The sequence below is a fragment of the Ambystoma mexicanum genome, chromosome 1p (assembly GCF_040938575.1).
Source record: "Ambystoma mexicanum isolate Mex_15411 chromosome 1p, UKY_AmexF1_1, whole genome shotgun sequence".
In the NCBI taxonomy this organism is placed as follows: domain Eukaryota; kingdom Metazoa; phylum Chordata; class Amphibia; order Caudata; family Ambystomatidae; genus Ambystoma; species Ambystoma mexicanum.
In genome coordinates, this window is record NC_090921.1 from 705,630,700 (window position 1) to 705,647,129 (window position 16,430).

The 16,430-nt window shown below is 45.3% G+C and overlaps 1 protein-coding gene across 3 annotated transcripts in view; it reads right to left on the bottom strand.

Annotated features, from left to right (window-relative positions):
• Positions 1-4,389: 4,389 nt before the first annotated feature.
• Positions 4,390-16,430, bottom strand: part of FDPS (farnesyl diphosphate synthase) — a 174,940-nt gene continuing 162,899 nt past the window's right edge. For all 3 annotated transcript variants that reach the window (XM_069650049.1, XM_069650052.1, XM_069650054.1), the window contains 2 exons: positions 6,853-6,987; positions 4,390-5,139 (listed from right to left, as the gene is read on the bottom strand). In XM_069650049.1, coding sequence (XP_069506150.1) covers positions 4,939-5,139; positions 6,853-6,987 — 336 coding nt within the window. In that variant the 3' untranslated portion in view covers positions 4,390-4,938. The remainder of the gene's footprint in view (positions 5,140-6,852; positions 6,988-16,430) is intronic.

The following is a 16,430-nucleotide window of genomic DNA, read 5'->3' on the forward strand; positions in this document are numbered from 1 at the left end:
GAATATTGTTACCGTCTATATTGAAGAAGGTATATTCTGTCTTAAGTTTGTTCAGGTTAGTTGGGGAACCTAGACGCAGCAGCTCAGTTTTATCATCATTCAGGCATAGGCCGTGGGTGGCCATCCATGCCTGAATGATTAGATATATTTTATTTACAAGCCTCGTATCTTCATCATAGTCGCCCGTTAGGGGTAGGAGGATCTGGGTGTCATCCACATAGTTGGTGTACGTGCACCCAGATGATCCAGCTTGTCAAATAGAGGCTTTGTGAAAATATTGCACATAGTGGGGGGACACACATGGGCCTTGAGGTACCCCGCAAGAGATGGTGATTGGGTCAGCAGCAGCAGACGGGGAGAAAACTCTCATGGTCCTATTGTTTAGGAATGATTCGACCCATGCGATTGCTTTTTGGGAGAAAAGTGCTGCTGTGGTGAGGTGATTGCGGAGTACTCTGTGGTCAACCAAGTCAAATGCAGCCGATAAGTCCAGCAATAGGTGTAAGGCAATTTTTCCTTTATCTTTAAAATCGTCAATCTGGCTTTTTAAGCCAACCAGCGCCGTTTCCGTGCCATGTTGAAGTCTAAAGCCAGACTGCCGAGTCCCCAGGAGCTGCTTAGTCTCTAAATAGACTTGGATTTGCAAGTATGCAACTTATGTAAATGAGGCATTCATGAGTTTAGTTATGAACGAAGCCAAGTCCCTAGCCGCATCTTTAATGATTTGTGCCGGGGAACTGTCACCCTGGCACCTCGATGGCTTGAGGGAGGCAATCATTTTTTGTACCTCAGGGACAGACTTTGGAGGAAGTGAAACCTTGGGATGGTTTCACAGTGGTCTTTTGGGCTGGTGTGTCATGTCTGAATTAGATAGATTTTGACGTTTGTGAGCGATTTTGGTTTGTAGAGTTCATATTTTATTGGTAAGGGCATTCTGGATTTTCGTACACCAGAGTTTGTCTTTTAAGCATGGGTCTGAGGGATTGGGAGCTTCCATCTCTCTAAGGATGACAAAAAGCTCTTTAGTACTAGAACTAGCTTGATTGATTCTGTTATTATACATCTCACGTTTGCTTCAGAGTATTTCTTCTTTATAGGTGGCAGTTGAGTTAGGAAGGTTAGTTTTGTTCTCAATATATGGGGGTCTGTTTCCTTAAGGTTTCCAATTTCCTTTTTTCAGTACGAAGGGTTTTTAGCGCGGGAGTACCAGGAGTTCAAGTGGGCTCTTGGCTTGCCTTTGCGCATTTTAAGAGGAGCTATGATGTCTAAGGCTTTTGGCATTGTATCATTATAGAGATCCACTAGTAAGTTTGGATCTGTGGAGTTATCTACAGCATTTAGGAAAGGAGTCACATGTGGCATCCGCAGTGAGGTTCTGTTTATTCCTTGTAGGGCAAGGTGGTGCTATTGGCTTTGGTTTACTTTTCGGAATAGTAGCTGGGAGCATAAACGATAGAAGGTAATGATCAGTCCATGGTAGTGGTTCGATGGTAGTAATTACAATATCGCAATTCAGGTCAGCTACCCAGTCTAGGGTCCTCCCTTTGTCATGGGTAGGCTGTGTGCTTTTTTGGTTAAGGCCATGTTCTGTTGAGGTATTAGCGATTATTGCAGCTTGGTGATCATTAGGGTCATTAAAACCTAGGTAAAGTCTCCTACTACTAGTAGTTGGGAGGAAGTTTTAGTTTGAGGAAGGAGCCGATGGGTCCTCGAGGTCTATAGATTAGGTGGATTGTTAAAGTGCGTGTGCTTGAGACTGGTAGTTTGGCAGGGAGTACTTCACAGGAAGAGAGTGTAGGTGTCTTGATTAATCTTAGGTCTAGGTTGGCGCCTGAAAGTCTGGTGTGCATGCTTGACTGAAACCCCCAGTGTTCCCTGATTGGACCGCTGCTGGTGTGCATGTGTGGGACAGATCTTGATATTGGAGGTACGAGTCTGACTTTGAGATAAGAAGAGGTGTCCTGCAGCCCTTCCAGCAGATCTGAAGAGGACCCAAGTATCCTGGCGTAGCTGTAATGACCTGTGGACAATCCTTGACGAGGCCTGGCGATCGAATCTTGCTGGAGCCCTGTCTAGCTACTGATCTCCGAGGACCCTAGTCAGCGCTACACCCTTCTGGACTGGTAGAAACAACTGGTCCTGGCGTCTTTTAGTACCCAAGCAAGTTGGAGCCCTCAGAAGGGTACCTGGACCACCCAGTGGACTGACAGCTCCAGATTGGGCTACCGCAACAGAAGCGCCGTTGTTCCAAGTTGTGACCAGAGGAACTCCAGGGGTCTTCAGCTTGTGCGACAAGAGGTCCTCCAGCGAAGTGTCAGCTCGCTGCCATCTAAGTGTCCTGGGATAGGAGGCTTTCTTCGACCACGACAACTGACGACTGTTGTAACTGTGCAACTTTGACCATCCCTGTAACCTGCTTTCCGACGCCTGGTCTAGAGTCCAGAGGAGTGCTGCAGCGGTGGTTCTTGCATTATTTTGTCAAGAAGAGGTTGCACCAAGCTTCCATCCTAGACCAGAACATTTCTTGAACCCTCAGCTCCTGCGCACCAGGGACTGGAACCAAATGCAGGAAAACTTACCGCAGGCGACGCTCCGATGGCGCGCCAAGCCTGAAGAGAAATAGGGTTGTAAGTTGTAGCTAAACTTACCTCCCCCACCACCCCCCCAGATCCTTAATTTTATTTAACCACAGCATTCAAACCTGGGTTGTGCGTCCATACAGAGGGCAATTTAATCGAGTTAATGCACTAGTTATTACAAAACTCTCCATGGCAACAAGTGGGGAGTGTACGGTCGGACAGGACTCTGGACTCAATATTCAAACTTTAAAAAGAGAATAGTATTCTTCCTTTCACAAGGACCACAAACATGATAGAAGCTTACTGATGCACTGGTCGACCCAAAAATGTGGAATGTTAGATGCTGCAATAAAATTTGAGTTGTGGGATGGTAAATGTTTTTCATACTAAGGCTCATTTAGGAATGACAAGCCCCAAAACATTGCCAACTTTTGGAATGCAATTTGAGACCAACAGTAAAACAAAAGTTAACAGACCTAGAAATTAATGGCAAGCAGTTATTGGGCATTTGTAAGGCGCTTATACATCAAGAAAATGGTGTTACAAAGCACCCATGTAAGTTGGTTCCGGTAGCAGCAAGCACCAGCCATGCCTTCAGCAAATTCACCCCAAACCTCATGTACTAGATAACAGTTGAAACCTTAACCTGAAACTGGCTTGATTGGAAAATGTAAAAAAAAAAAAGGATGGTTGTCCCCTATACCATGAACCTGGGGAGCTAATGTATAAGAACTAGAGGAAGGGAGTCACATGGATAAGCACTAAAATTATTTAAGTGCTCATATCATAGAATAGAGGTCAGAAGAGAGAGGTTCAGTCAGGTACACAATTATCACTTCATATTTTAATATTGAGCCAAAACATTATAAAAACACACATTATACATTCGCAAAAATATCCACATTAAAAATCATTAAGTTTAATAATAATGCCAAATACTTGTATCAAAGAAATTGATAAAAAAGCGTTTTGAGGTAGCAAATTCCTAGACCAATGTTAATGAAAATCATGCAAGTCCATCTCGATATTGGTAAATTTCATTCGATAATGGAGATGCTGTTGCAAACAGTACTATAGGCAAGTAAAGTGTCAAAGTGCTAAGTGTCTTTGATACAAATATTTGGCATTATTATTAAACTTAATGATTCTTAATGTGGATATTTTTGCGAATGTATAATGTGTGTTTTTATAATGTTTTGAATCAATATTAAAATATAAAGTGATAATTGTGTACCTGACTGAACCTCTCTCTTCTGACCTCTATTCTATCATATGAGCACTTAAATAATGTTAGTGCTTATCCATGTGACTTCCTTCCTCTAGTTCTGATTGATTGGAAAATGTAACAATTGCCAAGCTGTGGCCACTGAAAAGCCAGTGGTGCTGCAAGAATCAGTGATGGGTCAGGGTCTCTCTTGGGAGGATAGCTCAGGGGCAACATGCTCGTCTTGGAAGCAAGACTATCTAGACCAACACAGGTTTGATCCCGGGGTCAGCGCTTAGAAACCTCTGGGTATGAAGCATGTTATAAATAACCTGTTAAAATGTTTCTGATCTTAAACGGACACCCAGTATGATAGCTTTTCAGATGCACTGGCCTGTTTGAAAACCTCCCGATATCCTCCTTGCCAAATCGCCATCGACCTGGGGACCAAAATTCACTGGGAACAGAGCAGAGGTCCTGGGTCCCTTTGCCCAGTTTTTAAAAGGAAGAGACTGCCACAACAGACCGGCTGGATGTTTGATACTGACCTTAACAAGCCTGAAACCAGCAGCAGAAGAAACTACAAGTGCTTAATTCACACAACAATTAAAAATACACATTTATTTTTTAACATTAAGGATCTTGTGAGATTTCAACTTCCAATAACCATTCTGGACATTAGACACCTAGTAAATTGGGCAGAATGAAAAGATGTTAACAGCTGTCCATAGGGATAAAAAAAAAGTAGTATGCCAAAAGCCACTGCCCGAGGCAAACACAAACTTGATCCGGAGCGGAGGGTCATGTTTATACTCCAAACAATTGGGTTATGTGGTGTGTGGGAGTACTTATGTTCAGGTTTTCAGCATCCAATGATCCAGAAACGCAGTCCAAACCCTATAGAAGATAAATAAAGAACAATGCTTCAAATACAAAGTCACTCTTCCAATTGCCAATAAGCGTCAACCAGGTTCCTCCTACGGCAAGACAGGCTTCACCGAATTCATGTCATTAGGAAGAGCATAGAACACTTCATACTAGAATCCCATGCCCCTGGGTAAGAGAACCCTCAGCGATCCTCTACAGGGCGTGCAAAGGCACAGAGTCCGGACAAGCAGCAAATCCAAAAATGCAAGGGTCTCAAAGTTAGTTGGCCTATTTCTGCCGTTTGTAGATCATGGCCGCCAGGCTCAGGAAGAAGTCTTTGGACAGGCTGTTGGCATTCCCTTCAATCATCTGCTGGAGATTGGCATAGCTCTGTTCCTCGTATGCAAGGTAGATTTCCTGCATCCCAATATCATCATATAGCAGCTTCACCCGTGACACCTTCTCAGGATTGTCTTGGCCGTAGTTCTCCTGCAAACAGAAAACTATGAGGCTGGGCATAAAATTGCAATTTCTAGAATGATTGCTGTACAATTGCTTTAATTCTCTAACTTAAACACTGTTGCCGTTTGCCGATAAAAACAGCCACTGCTTATGCAGACAGGAGTCGTTAGGTGGCAAGACGACAACAGTTCAACTTTAACGACATCCAGAAACAATCCATTTACCTCATAAAACGTATCATCGCCAAGACCCGAATGCAGATTAGGAGTAGAGAAATACAAGCAAGACCATAACCAAAGATAACATTGCTGTCCTAAACTGACTAACAATTAGGAACACAAAATAAGGTGTTCGAACTCCACGGGTGAACGCAGGTGGTAATTCTCAAATATTCCTTGATAAACAGCTCAGGGGGTGTTGCGATGGCCAAATGGTCCTGGAATAAGGTTTCCTTTCTAGTGTACATTACATTTCATTCCCAACCTTAAACCCCCACCATTATCTAGGCATATTGCTCTACTGGAAATTAAAGCGAAAACCTGCAGTGCGCTGCAAGCATCATCAAATCACACCACGGAACGGATATATTTCAATTAGCACTTTGCCTCCAGAAAATTGTGGATATAAATGCACAGTGGCAGCCTGCTTTGAAGAAGCTGCATTTCTTTCCAAAGCCCACATTCCAAACTTTGGATACGTTACTGGCAGTCACATTTAGAAAGCATCTAATGGCAAGATGAAAACCAACCTCCCATTGCACATTACCCAAATTGTCTTTTTAGATATCTGTATGTGCTGGAAAAACTAACATCCTTCCTTAAATATTCAATTTAGAAGGTAGGTAAGAGGCGTTGCATAAACTAATATACCATAACAGAAAGGCTTTCTATTGTGCAACACTCTTCATTTCAAGCAACAGTGAGAAGTACAAAAAATGAAAATAAGCCATATAGCCCAAAGCCCCTGTGAACCATTAAGTCCGACAGTACTCAAAGCCTCCATTCTACGCCAATATGATTCAAACTAGCCCAACATATGTCCTAGAAACACTACGAGAGGAGAGTTTCAGGACAAGATGAGTTGTAGTCCAAAGGGGAATTGGAAGGGTTATCTTATAACTTATAGAATGCCTTTATTAATTTCATGCAGCAGTATGACGAGCCCAAACAGAAAATAAAGACAGTTGCATAATATTCATTTATATGTTAAAATTGTGCCAAACGGCATGATTTTCTTCCACCAGAGGTCCTCACCCTACGACACTGTTTCCCCACTTGCCTGCCCCGCCATCCCCTTCCCGAACACGTACTGGCCTTAACAACCCCACGCCCCAACCCAAGAAAACATGGATCCGCCCCGATCCTCAAGCCCCCCGTGCCTCACCACACAGTTACCTGTTTACCAGCTGGTGGCCGAGACTTTCCTCTTCGAGGCCTCTGCAGGCCCCCCAGTTTGGCCTGTTGGTGCAGTCATCTTTATGCAGCGTTTCCTAGGTGGTCTTTTTAAGAGGTAGCTCAGACTGTATAACTAATATTCACCTCTGTGCCATTAATAGAAGGATTAGTCTCCTTTATAAAATTACTAGCAGCAATCAACATGGGTATCAAAAAGGTTTCAATGGGAGTATCTACTGAGCCAAGCTCGGGCAAATCCATCGACATTAATTTGCAGATCTACTGATAAAGAGTACAAAATACCTTAACCTCCTTTCCCAGACAAATCCACAGCCGGCTGTCTTACCTCTAGAATCTTCCGCTGGTCCGGGGAAACTCGCTTCAAGGCTTCCACTATTAACCAGCTACATTTGTTGACCTGGATGTCCGTACCAATCTTCCCGATCACAGTGGGGTCACCGTAGCAGTCAAGGAAATCATCCTATGGTGAAGAGAGAAATGAGTAATGGAAGATTAGACTAACCGAACAAGTCAGTGCAGACCAAGAGTTTATGTAAGCAAAGGTAATACTGTCGGAACACATCAGACCCACAAGTTGGCATAGGCAACGAGTCAGTGCCTATCGTTGGCTGAACACATTTTGGCCATGCACTGGAGATGTCAGGGGTCTCAAGAACAGCATCAGTTTGAAAAATGGCTACGTTGTACCCAGTACTCGTAGCCAAACAACAATGCTAGGCTGTGGCCATATGCAATCCCCCACGCCACCAAGCAATGTGGTGGCCAATGAAATATAGTTGCAGGTAGAGGGGAAGAAAATCTATTCTGCCAAAGCCGGGAGAATAGCTGTGAGAATCAGTTATGAATATGAAAAGAGTAGTGACGGGAAATCAAATGACATTAAACCAGATAGTGTGACCATCCCAGCTACAAGTAATGGGGTAAGAAATAATCACAGATTCAAGTCAACCCATATTCACCATGGCTGGGATTAAAAATAACATTATTACAGTACAATGTGTGTAACTTGCATGTTAGGGTGTCTAGATGTTACAGATGACTGAAGGTAGCTGTATAATGACTATACTCCATTGTGTATTTATTGTGCGACAACCCATTGTTAGGAAAGATTTTTCTTTTTGCAACTTCCCTTCCACTGACATCAATGGAAACCCCAGTTGCTTGCTGCGGCTTGAACCCTGCACCGACTTGGAGGCAGGTAGAGCCTTTTGGCTTTACCTCCCTTACTCCACTCACCTGTTTTGAGGGCACTGGTCCGCACATATGGTTACCGGTTATGGGGGTCTCCTGTGTGAGAGGCCCACGTTTGTTTACTGTAGCACACCTCCCCTTACAGTGAAGTGTTTCAGGGGAACTATGCATCCCTTTTTCTTTCTCCCATAGTATCTTTTTGAGGTGCCTATATTGGGATGGCGACAGCGGATTACGTTCTTCCAGTTTTTTCAATTGCTTTTGCGTGCGGGTTTATTTTTTAACCGCATAATGCCATTTTCTGTACCATATATGCAAAATGGCCATGCCATAGGGTTTTCGTTCTGTCCTTGGGAAACCTTGTTGTTTGGCCTTCCTGCTTCTCTGGTTGGGAACTGCCATAGAAGGCCTTCTTAGGCGGAATCCTACTTGGATTCCTGGCAAAAGTGAAAGTATGTGCAACCAGGATGGATACAGGTCTGGAAGGGTCTTGTCTGAATCCACATTCCAGCCAGAGAATGTCCGTTGCTGGGCAGATGTGAGGGCAGATGCTGTCCATGGTTGGACAGCCCTGGTTAGTTTAAATGGTGCCAATCCTTGCTAGTGGAGCAGCCCCAGTCTGAATTTAGGATAAGAGAGGGGGTCCTTCAGCCGTTCATTAGATCGCTAAGGCATAGAGGAAGAGAAGCACCATGCTGAAGACATGGAAGACTGTTGCTGAGGACAACCAACACTGCCAAATCACTCTTGTAACGATCCAAGAAGACCACCCTTGAACTTCCAGACTGCTGCATAAGAGGCCTGCTGTTGGAAGCATCCTGTGGGCTGCTCAGTTTAGTGAAATGTCTTTCCAACTAATCTGTCGCTGTCCAGAGATGGAGCATTTGACTTAATGTCGTCAACTTGTGGTCTACGACGATCTCTTCTGCTGTAGCTGCTCACCCGCATTAAGAGGGGTCTTCGTGGAGCTGAAACTTCCACTGCCATGTTTCCCGCCTGCTGCCCCCTGATTGGGATGACCTTCACTGCTGCCCATCTCTGCTGTGTCCGCGGTGTCTCCTCTCCTCGTGGGACCTGATGTGGCTGCTGTCCTGAAGACCATGGGCTGTTCTGCTGGAAGATCTTTGGCAACGTCCCATCAGAGCATGGAACTATGTTCTAGCCAGAACCAAAGCAGAATTACTGCACAAGCAGTGCCTGGTCCTCCTGCAATCAGACCAATGGCATATGTAAGTGGCCCAGCAATTCTGAGTACTTATTGATAGTCACTCAGAATAGGAGTAAGGGGTGAGAGTGGACATACTGGTTTTCAACCCGCCACCCCGCCCCCCGACCATAGAGATTTTATGGGCCTAGTGCTATCCCAAATGCCCTCTTACCTGGTTGTGATCAGAGTTCTGGTCGGGATACTCCACAGGCTAACCCCTAGAGTGCAGGGAATGGTAGAGCACCCCCACACACGTTATGCCTACCTTTTAAACTCCAAAAGGTGCTTTATTTTACAACTGTGTCCAACCTGTTGACATTGCCAAAGCGTGTTCTAAAGAGACTTTCAACTCCCTCTCCCCTGCACAGGTACTTAAGGGGAGCTATGACTATTGAGGTTCAGGGGCTACCTACTTACCTGGGAGGGAAGAACTGCTTAAGCTATAGGGGCTTTATGATTAGAAGGGAAGATAAACGATTACCGTTTTTAATGCATTGCTTTCTAAGTTTACTGCTTACAGTTTATCCTGCTTCATCGATTTTAACTGCTTTGACTAGGTTTCATTGCAGAGTGCAGGTGATCTTACTTTGTGCTCATCAACTGAGGACAGGGCTGTTTTAGTAAGGGTGGGTTAACTGAACTACAAGTCCACCCTGATAGCCCCTGAAGTCTGCCTTACTGCTCAGTCCGTTTTACCTTGGCTAGAAAATTCCCTGGTCATCAAATAGGATAGCCTTTCAGAATCATCCCCCATGGCTGGTTCTGAAAATTAATCTGAACACCCATCTATTTTAGGTGTGTCATAGACATAGACTTCATAGACCCACTGACATCTGCTACCTTTGGATTTGCGGATGTTTTGGTTTAAAACTCCCATTCGCCCTAGTTTGCATAGTCAATGTGAGGGATCATTAGACTGACAGTCCAATACATCTGGAGAACCGCAGGTTACAAACACCTGGTCTATCACAAGCACGTGTAACAGAATCGAAATGAAAATGCTTGTTCAGTCCAATTGAGAAGACAGCTGTACACTATACTGTGACATAGTTGCCAACATGACCCATTCCAATTTGTAGGTGCTTATCCAGTCTTGTTTTTTTATTTGTATATCTGGGACTTGAAGTTACACTTTTGCCATTTTAAAACTTGGACTACAAGTACCAGCATGCAAAGAAGAAAAAACAAGACTGGATAAGCGCCTGCAAATTGCAATGGGTCGTGTTGGTACCTATGCTGTGGAACCAGGAGCTGCTGTACTAACTGAAGCTCCCCCATTTCATATAAAATGCACGATTCTGGCCAATGCCGCTTTTTCCTGTGTTTCAGTTCCCACTGAAAACTTAGAGTTTACAAAGGGGCAGATACCCGCCATAGAGAGATTACTGTACTGCTAATCCATAGCCCCCTATTCTCCATACATATGGGACATCATCCGGAAAGAGGACAAGATCATGCTGCATAGTAGCATTAGTATTTTAAAAAAACAAAGTAGTGGCGTACATTCAGGGTCTCATACAAATATGCGGTCCCCAACACTCTTCAGTTTTTCAAAAGACATGGAGGCTCTACCAACTTATTAGCGGGACAGTATCTTTGGGTTCGAGTTCAGGCAGCCCGCTGCCATCATTCAAGCAGTAATATTAGTCCCGTGGACAGAGCAAGGAGGATCTCTTGGCGTGACTAACAATGAACTGAGTGGGAGGCAAGGGCTTGCCACAGAATGCCATAAGATAATGGGTCTGCACGGGATGGAATCCGGGGTATGCCCAGTTACCTACACTGAGAACCCTATTCCCCAAGTTAGCATGAAGATGCAATACATGTGGGGCCCTGTGACACTATACAGACCTCTGCAATCACATTAAATCGAAGATAAGAAACACATGTTGCAGGCTCAAGGGTATGCACATTGAGAGATAGCTTAACAGATAGAACCAGTGTGCTTGGCCCGCCACTACTAAGCCAATGCAAGATGGGAGCAAGATTAGTGATCAGCTTGCCCTGCGGATGCAGGCTAGAATACCTACGGTTTGTGGAAAATATGTAGTAGGAAGGTCGCAAACAGAACTGAAACATAAATCACAGTACAGAAAGCATTATGGAACACACAAACTCAAAAGGTGGTGATGCAAGGAGGCAGAGACGGGCCCTATTTAGTGAGCAGAGTTGTTTTTTTGTGTGTAAAGTCCAGGACAAGACATTAGAAAGCCCACCTTTGTGTATAGGTTTAGCTGAACTAACCAAAGGTTAGGTAGCAATGGCTGAGCAGCCAGGAGGGATGAGGGCTGCAGTGAGGCACACAGGACTCAGAGCATACACTTATTTCAAGAAAACACCCACTAGCAGTTATGTACAAAATTAAGTATTGCAGAAACCTCTGAAACAGGTATGCAAACTTTAGGTCACCTTTACTTTAGTTAACCCCTGCTTAGCTAATCTTAGGAAGTCCAACCCTATGCTACCCTAGGTGAGTCTCACAAAGTCAAGGGGGAACAAGTGACCAAAGGCTGAGGAAGAAAAGACAGTTAAGCAGTGGACAAGGCAGAGTCTATGAAGATTCCTTCACGTTTACAGGCGAGTGTCAGGTTTCTTTGGGTAATGAGCACAAAGTGTTGTCCACCCCAATGTAGCTCAATGTAGGCATGGGAGGGGATGGAAACAGCTTAACTGCAACCCTCGGAAGGACAGGAACAACAAAGCAGGCCCCAGGTAAGTATTAGGGGGCGAGCAGTACCATTGTAAGCGAAGAAGCTGGTGCAGCAGGGTGGTCCCCAAGGATAGGCGACATCAGGCCCCGGTTCAGGATTCTTGTTCTTGACGACTGATGAAGAGAACTGGAGTTGGATATGATGGTTGCAAGCAGTTGGATGTCCAGAAGATCTTTGCAGCACTGGCTCGTTTGTGCCTTTTTCAAGGTTCGGTTGAAGGATGGCTGTTGAACTGTGGAGTTTGCGCCCTTTCTCAGTCCGCGTCTCGGCTGAGGGGACTTTTAGGAGCGGGATCAAGTCACTGGTGGTCCAGAAGGATGCCTACCAAGTTTCAGGCGAAACCGTGCTTCAGAAATGTGCACTGCAAAATGGCAAAGGACCCTGGGCATTGAGGATATGCAGGCTGTGGAGGTCGCAGCTCGTCCAGGGATGGTCTTGGGACGGGTTAGGCCCACCAGTCTAATGGAGGAAGTCATCTTCTTAGTGGCTTCCCTGTGGCACCGAAGTTGAGGTTAGTACTGCAGCAGTTACTAACAAGTTTGAATGAATGCAAGGGGGTGGGGGGGGGGTCGCTGGAAGTGGCTCCGGAAGTCCTTCGGATCTTTAGTTCCAGTGGTTGACCGAGTTTCAGCTCCAGGACCCTCAACCTTTATGCAGAAAAACTGGCTGAGCCCACCAATCACAAGACATGCAGTCATTCAAACCTGGGGGGTGGCTGTCCAATGGGGCCAGCCAGTCCTCAGCACAAATTGGTTCCAGGCAGGCACACAGCAGGACAAAGACCAGGGGGGTTTCGGTCACCTCCCCCAATTCCTGTCCTTTCGGGTACTCAAGAGAGCCTTGCCGGGCTTTCCAAGGGAAGCCTGCCTAAGACATAAGACCCATCAAGACCTCCCCACTCAGGCAGGTAGAAGGATCAAGTCATCACGAACAGGGCTTAAAAAAGTACAGCCATCATTCTAGGAAAATGGTGCCCCTGTGTCCCCAACTGCAGCTGCGAAGGCAGCCTACAACAAAAGTCCACAAAAAGTTGTGCAGAAAGGTACACTGCCACCAGCCCGTCAGGTGAACTCGGAACAGTAAATAACGGTTACTGGAAAAGTGAGACATCAAAGGTGGGGTGGGCTGATCCTGCAAAATAAAATACAGGGGAGACACAGTGTCCCCCTAACCTGGTAACATGCGTTACCCCGGTTGAAATAAAATGGCAAGCTGAAAGAGCTCCCAGCAACTCTGTACAGAAAGTGATGTGCGCTGCAATAATAAAATGTAGATGCCAGAAATGATGAAGGAAATCAGAACTCCATTAAAAAGTATTAACCAGATATCAAAAGGGTTCCCATGGTTCGAGTAAAAGAATGAGTGAGTGTGGAAAAAGTTTCCCACTCAGGAGAATCAGTCAAAAATCCAGTAGTTCAGCAAAAATGCTGGGGGACTCAAAGTGTGGAGAATCTAACTAGCTGGCAGGGGGGAATGGAAAGATATGAGTGTTTGGAGGAGTGCTTTTGGATGAGGCTGGAGGAGAAAAACAGACTTGAATGAGACCAGAGGCCAGGAATTGGAGCGAGAAGGAGAAGGGGGGCAGTTGGAGAGAGGAGGGTGGAAGGAGATAGGAGGAGGTGGAGGAACATCTGCTGGTGAAAGAAGAGTGAAAAAGAAAGCAAAAGTAGAGAGACGGAGAAAACGGGCGAATATCAAAAAAGGAGGACTAGAGAGTGGTTAGAGTAAAGTGCATGTCTGGCAGGTTTTACGAAAGAAAATATAAAATGGAGTAGAAGTGCATGAATCACTACTGCGAATATCTTGTACTTACTCTTATGTCCCATCCCTTTCCATTAAACTCATGGGAGATTGTGAAGCATGTAAATCTACAGAGGGTGGATGAAGCCACTTACTGGCCAAAATGATTATGCAAGGTTGCTTGGCAAAGCGTGTATCAGCACTATAGCAAACGCCCATAGCGTAATGCTTTCACAAGGCATGCAGGATAGCTCAGGCAGGTGCCTTGCAAACCTTTCAGGGGAAAATGCTGCTGGTAGACCACAGACGTCACCTTAGCACTGATCATGAAGGTCCTTGGGAGGTCACATTTCTCAGTTTCTAACATTGTAGAATGCAAGACACCTGCCAATGACCAATGCTAGCCTCTGAAGCCTTCTGCCAAGGGAAGGGATGCCTTGAAGGTAACAAACAGGTGATTAGAAGCCCAAAAGGACTTTGACTGCGCGAAGTAAACCTTATGAGCCCTGGAAACTTCCAGGATGGGAACATGTGGTGCTCAGCCGGGAAGTAAACCAGCTACAAATTTGTGGAAGGTTACCTTGTTGCGGTGGAACATGTGATGAGGATAGAAGGTGCAGAGACTGAAAAAAGACCACTCTGTGAGGTTAAATGACGGGGATTAAAAACACTCCTTTAGTGAAAAAGCAAGGGATCTGAAATAGCCTAGAGTGGAGAAAGTTGATGTTAAAAGGAGCTCTCCTCCAATGACTGTGGCCTCAAGGTGATCTACTTTTTCTTCCCACCCTGCGATGGAGGAATCCATAGTAATGCCTTTTGTAGATGGACAGGATCAAACATGGGAACTCTACTGGGAGGTAAGAGTCCTCCCCTCCATCAGAGGAGGAATGAAAATCCTGATGGACTGAACCTGCAACACTTGGAACCAGCAGGCCACTTGGTGTAGCAGAGTTTCTCGTCCTGCACGCTCACCTGTTTTTGCCCTGTTTCCCTTTGTTGTTCTTCCACAGACCACGATCTGGTAATTCAGGGGCGGGAGTCACAATATACACCATTCTCGCAGTCAAGGTTCTAGCTAGGACATGTTCTTCATTTTTGCTACTTTCCCTCCATTTACCTCAATGGGACGCCCTTCCTTTTGCTATGGCTTTGAACCTTTCCTGACCTTTTTACTCCACTTGCCTTGCAAAGCTCCTCTTGGGAGCACTGACCAGTCCCTATGGCAATCAGTGCAGGAGAACTCTGTTCCCCATAGTAAACCTCTGTTTATTTTCCTTTTTCCTGCATACATAAATGAAATGAAGAAGGATCCTCAGACTCACAGATAGGTTCCAGTACAGATACTTTATTACAGCATCAGTCAGTTATGTTAAGCTATTACAGTGATAACTGGCTCCCATCACCCAGTCATCCCTGGCTCTAGAACCTTCTCACCTCACAGTCTCTTACTCACACATAAACACTCTCTCAGTCACACCCAACATTCTCTCTTGCATAACCAACTTCTGCATTCATCCCAAGCACTATATAAACACATCTACCTTCCTTCCAGATGTCACCAAAACACAACAAAGCACATCACAACAAGACCCAGGGCAGATTGCGACTTCCCCACTGCGCTGGGTAATTAATATCCAATTGTAACAGACCATTCTCTGTGCGCCGCCAACACAGTTCACAGATCTTCCGATCCTCATTGGACAACTCCCGGCTTGGCTTTCCTTCTTCCTCACTCGCCGGTTCGGTCCGTCGCAGACTTATTTAAATGTAATCAGCTAACTAAGGAGGAAACAGTTCCTGCATCGACATTTCCTTGGGGCTGCATCAGCATAGCACAACACTGAGGCCGGAAGGTCCTTTACTCTTACAAGGAAGAGTATTTGCTCTGCAGACGTTGCACTCACTACTCGCATCCATAGAAGGCTGTGCACATATGTTCCGATGGATCGCTAACTCCATCAGCATGCACGGTGACGTCACCAGTATCTTCCTCACTCAGAACGCCTGAGGAGTTCCATTGGTCCTGCTCTTTCTTACACGTTGAGCCCTGCTCCTTCTCACATGGTGAGGCAACTAAGGCAACACTTCTACTTTGTCCCAGACAAACCCATGCTCCTTGTGACTCTCGACACAAGCACACTAAGCAACTTGAGTTATCATTTCGGGGCACTTTATTCTGTTTCAAACTACAGCTCTGCCTCTTCTCTCTGGGTGCTGGCTGCTGGTCTGTTCCCCATTAGAGAAACAACACATACCGTATTGCCATGGTATCTGCTCTCCTGCTCTTGGGTAACAACAAAGCACATCACAACACATCTCCCTTCTTCACAATAAGCAACATCCACACAAACTCGCCACTTCCAATATCAGCCGCACGCTGGGTGAACGTAGAACTAATAAAATATGATGGGGCGGTACTAACTACTATGCAAGAACACAAAAGCAAATGGGAGCCATAGGTCTATGATGGGGCGGTACTAACTACTATGCAAGAACACAAAAGCAAATGGGAGCCATAGGTCTTTACCCTACAACAAAGCAAGCAAGCACCCTTCATCAAATAACACTCCTCCCAAGCACACTACAGCATGCAAAGCCAGACATCAATATCTACTAAATCCACACCGCGCACCTCATCTTTCACCTTTTTTGCAAGAGGTGCAACTATCAACAATATGGAGGACGCACCCCTTTTCTCTTCTGGGTTAAAAATATATAAATAATCGACCCCTCTCCTGTGGCTACCTTAGAGTACTACTGATGGTAGTCAACAGCATACACACCTTTTTAGGAAGCGGTGCTGCTCATAACAATGCGGAGGACGCACCCCCCCCCCCCCTCCATCTCTACTGGGTTAAACCAAACACATAATCAACCCCTCTCCAATGGCTACCTCCAAGTACTTCTGATGGTAGATCAACACTACAATTGGGAATAAATATACTGCTACACCTACGTTCCTGGTGCAGACATACCCCCCTCAGTTCCCAAAACATGTCAATACTACAACACAATGGAACACCAAAACCACTTTCGCAAACTCTCAGAATCACA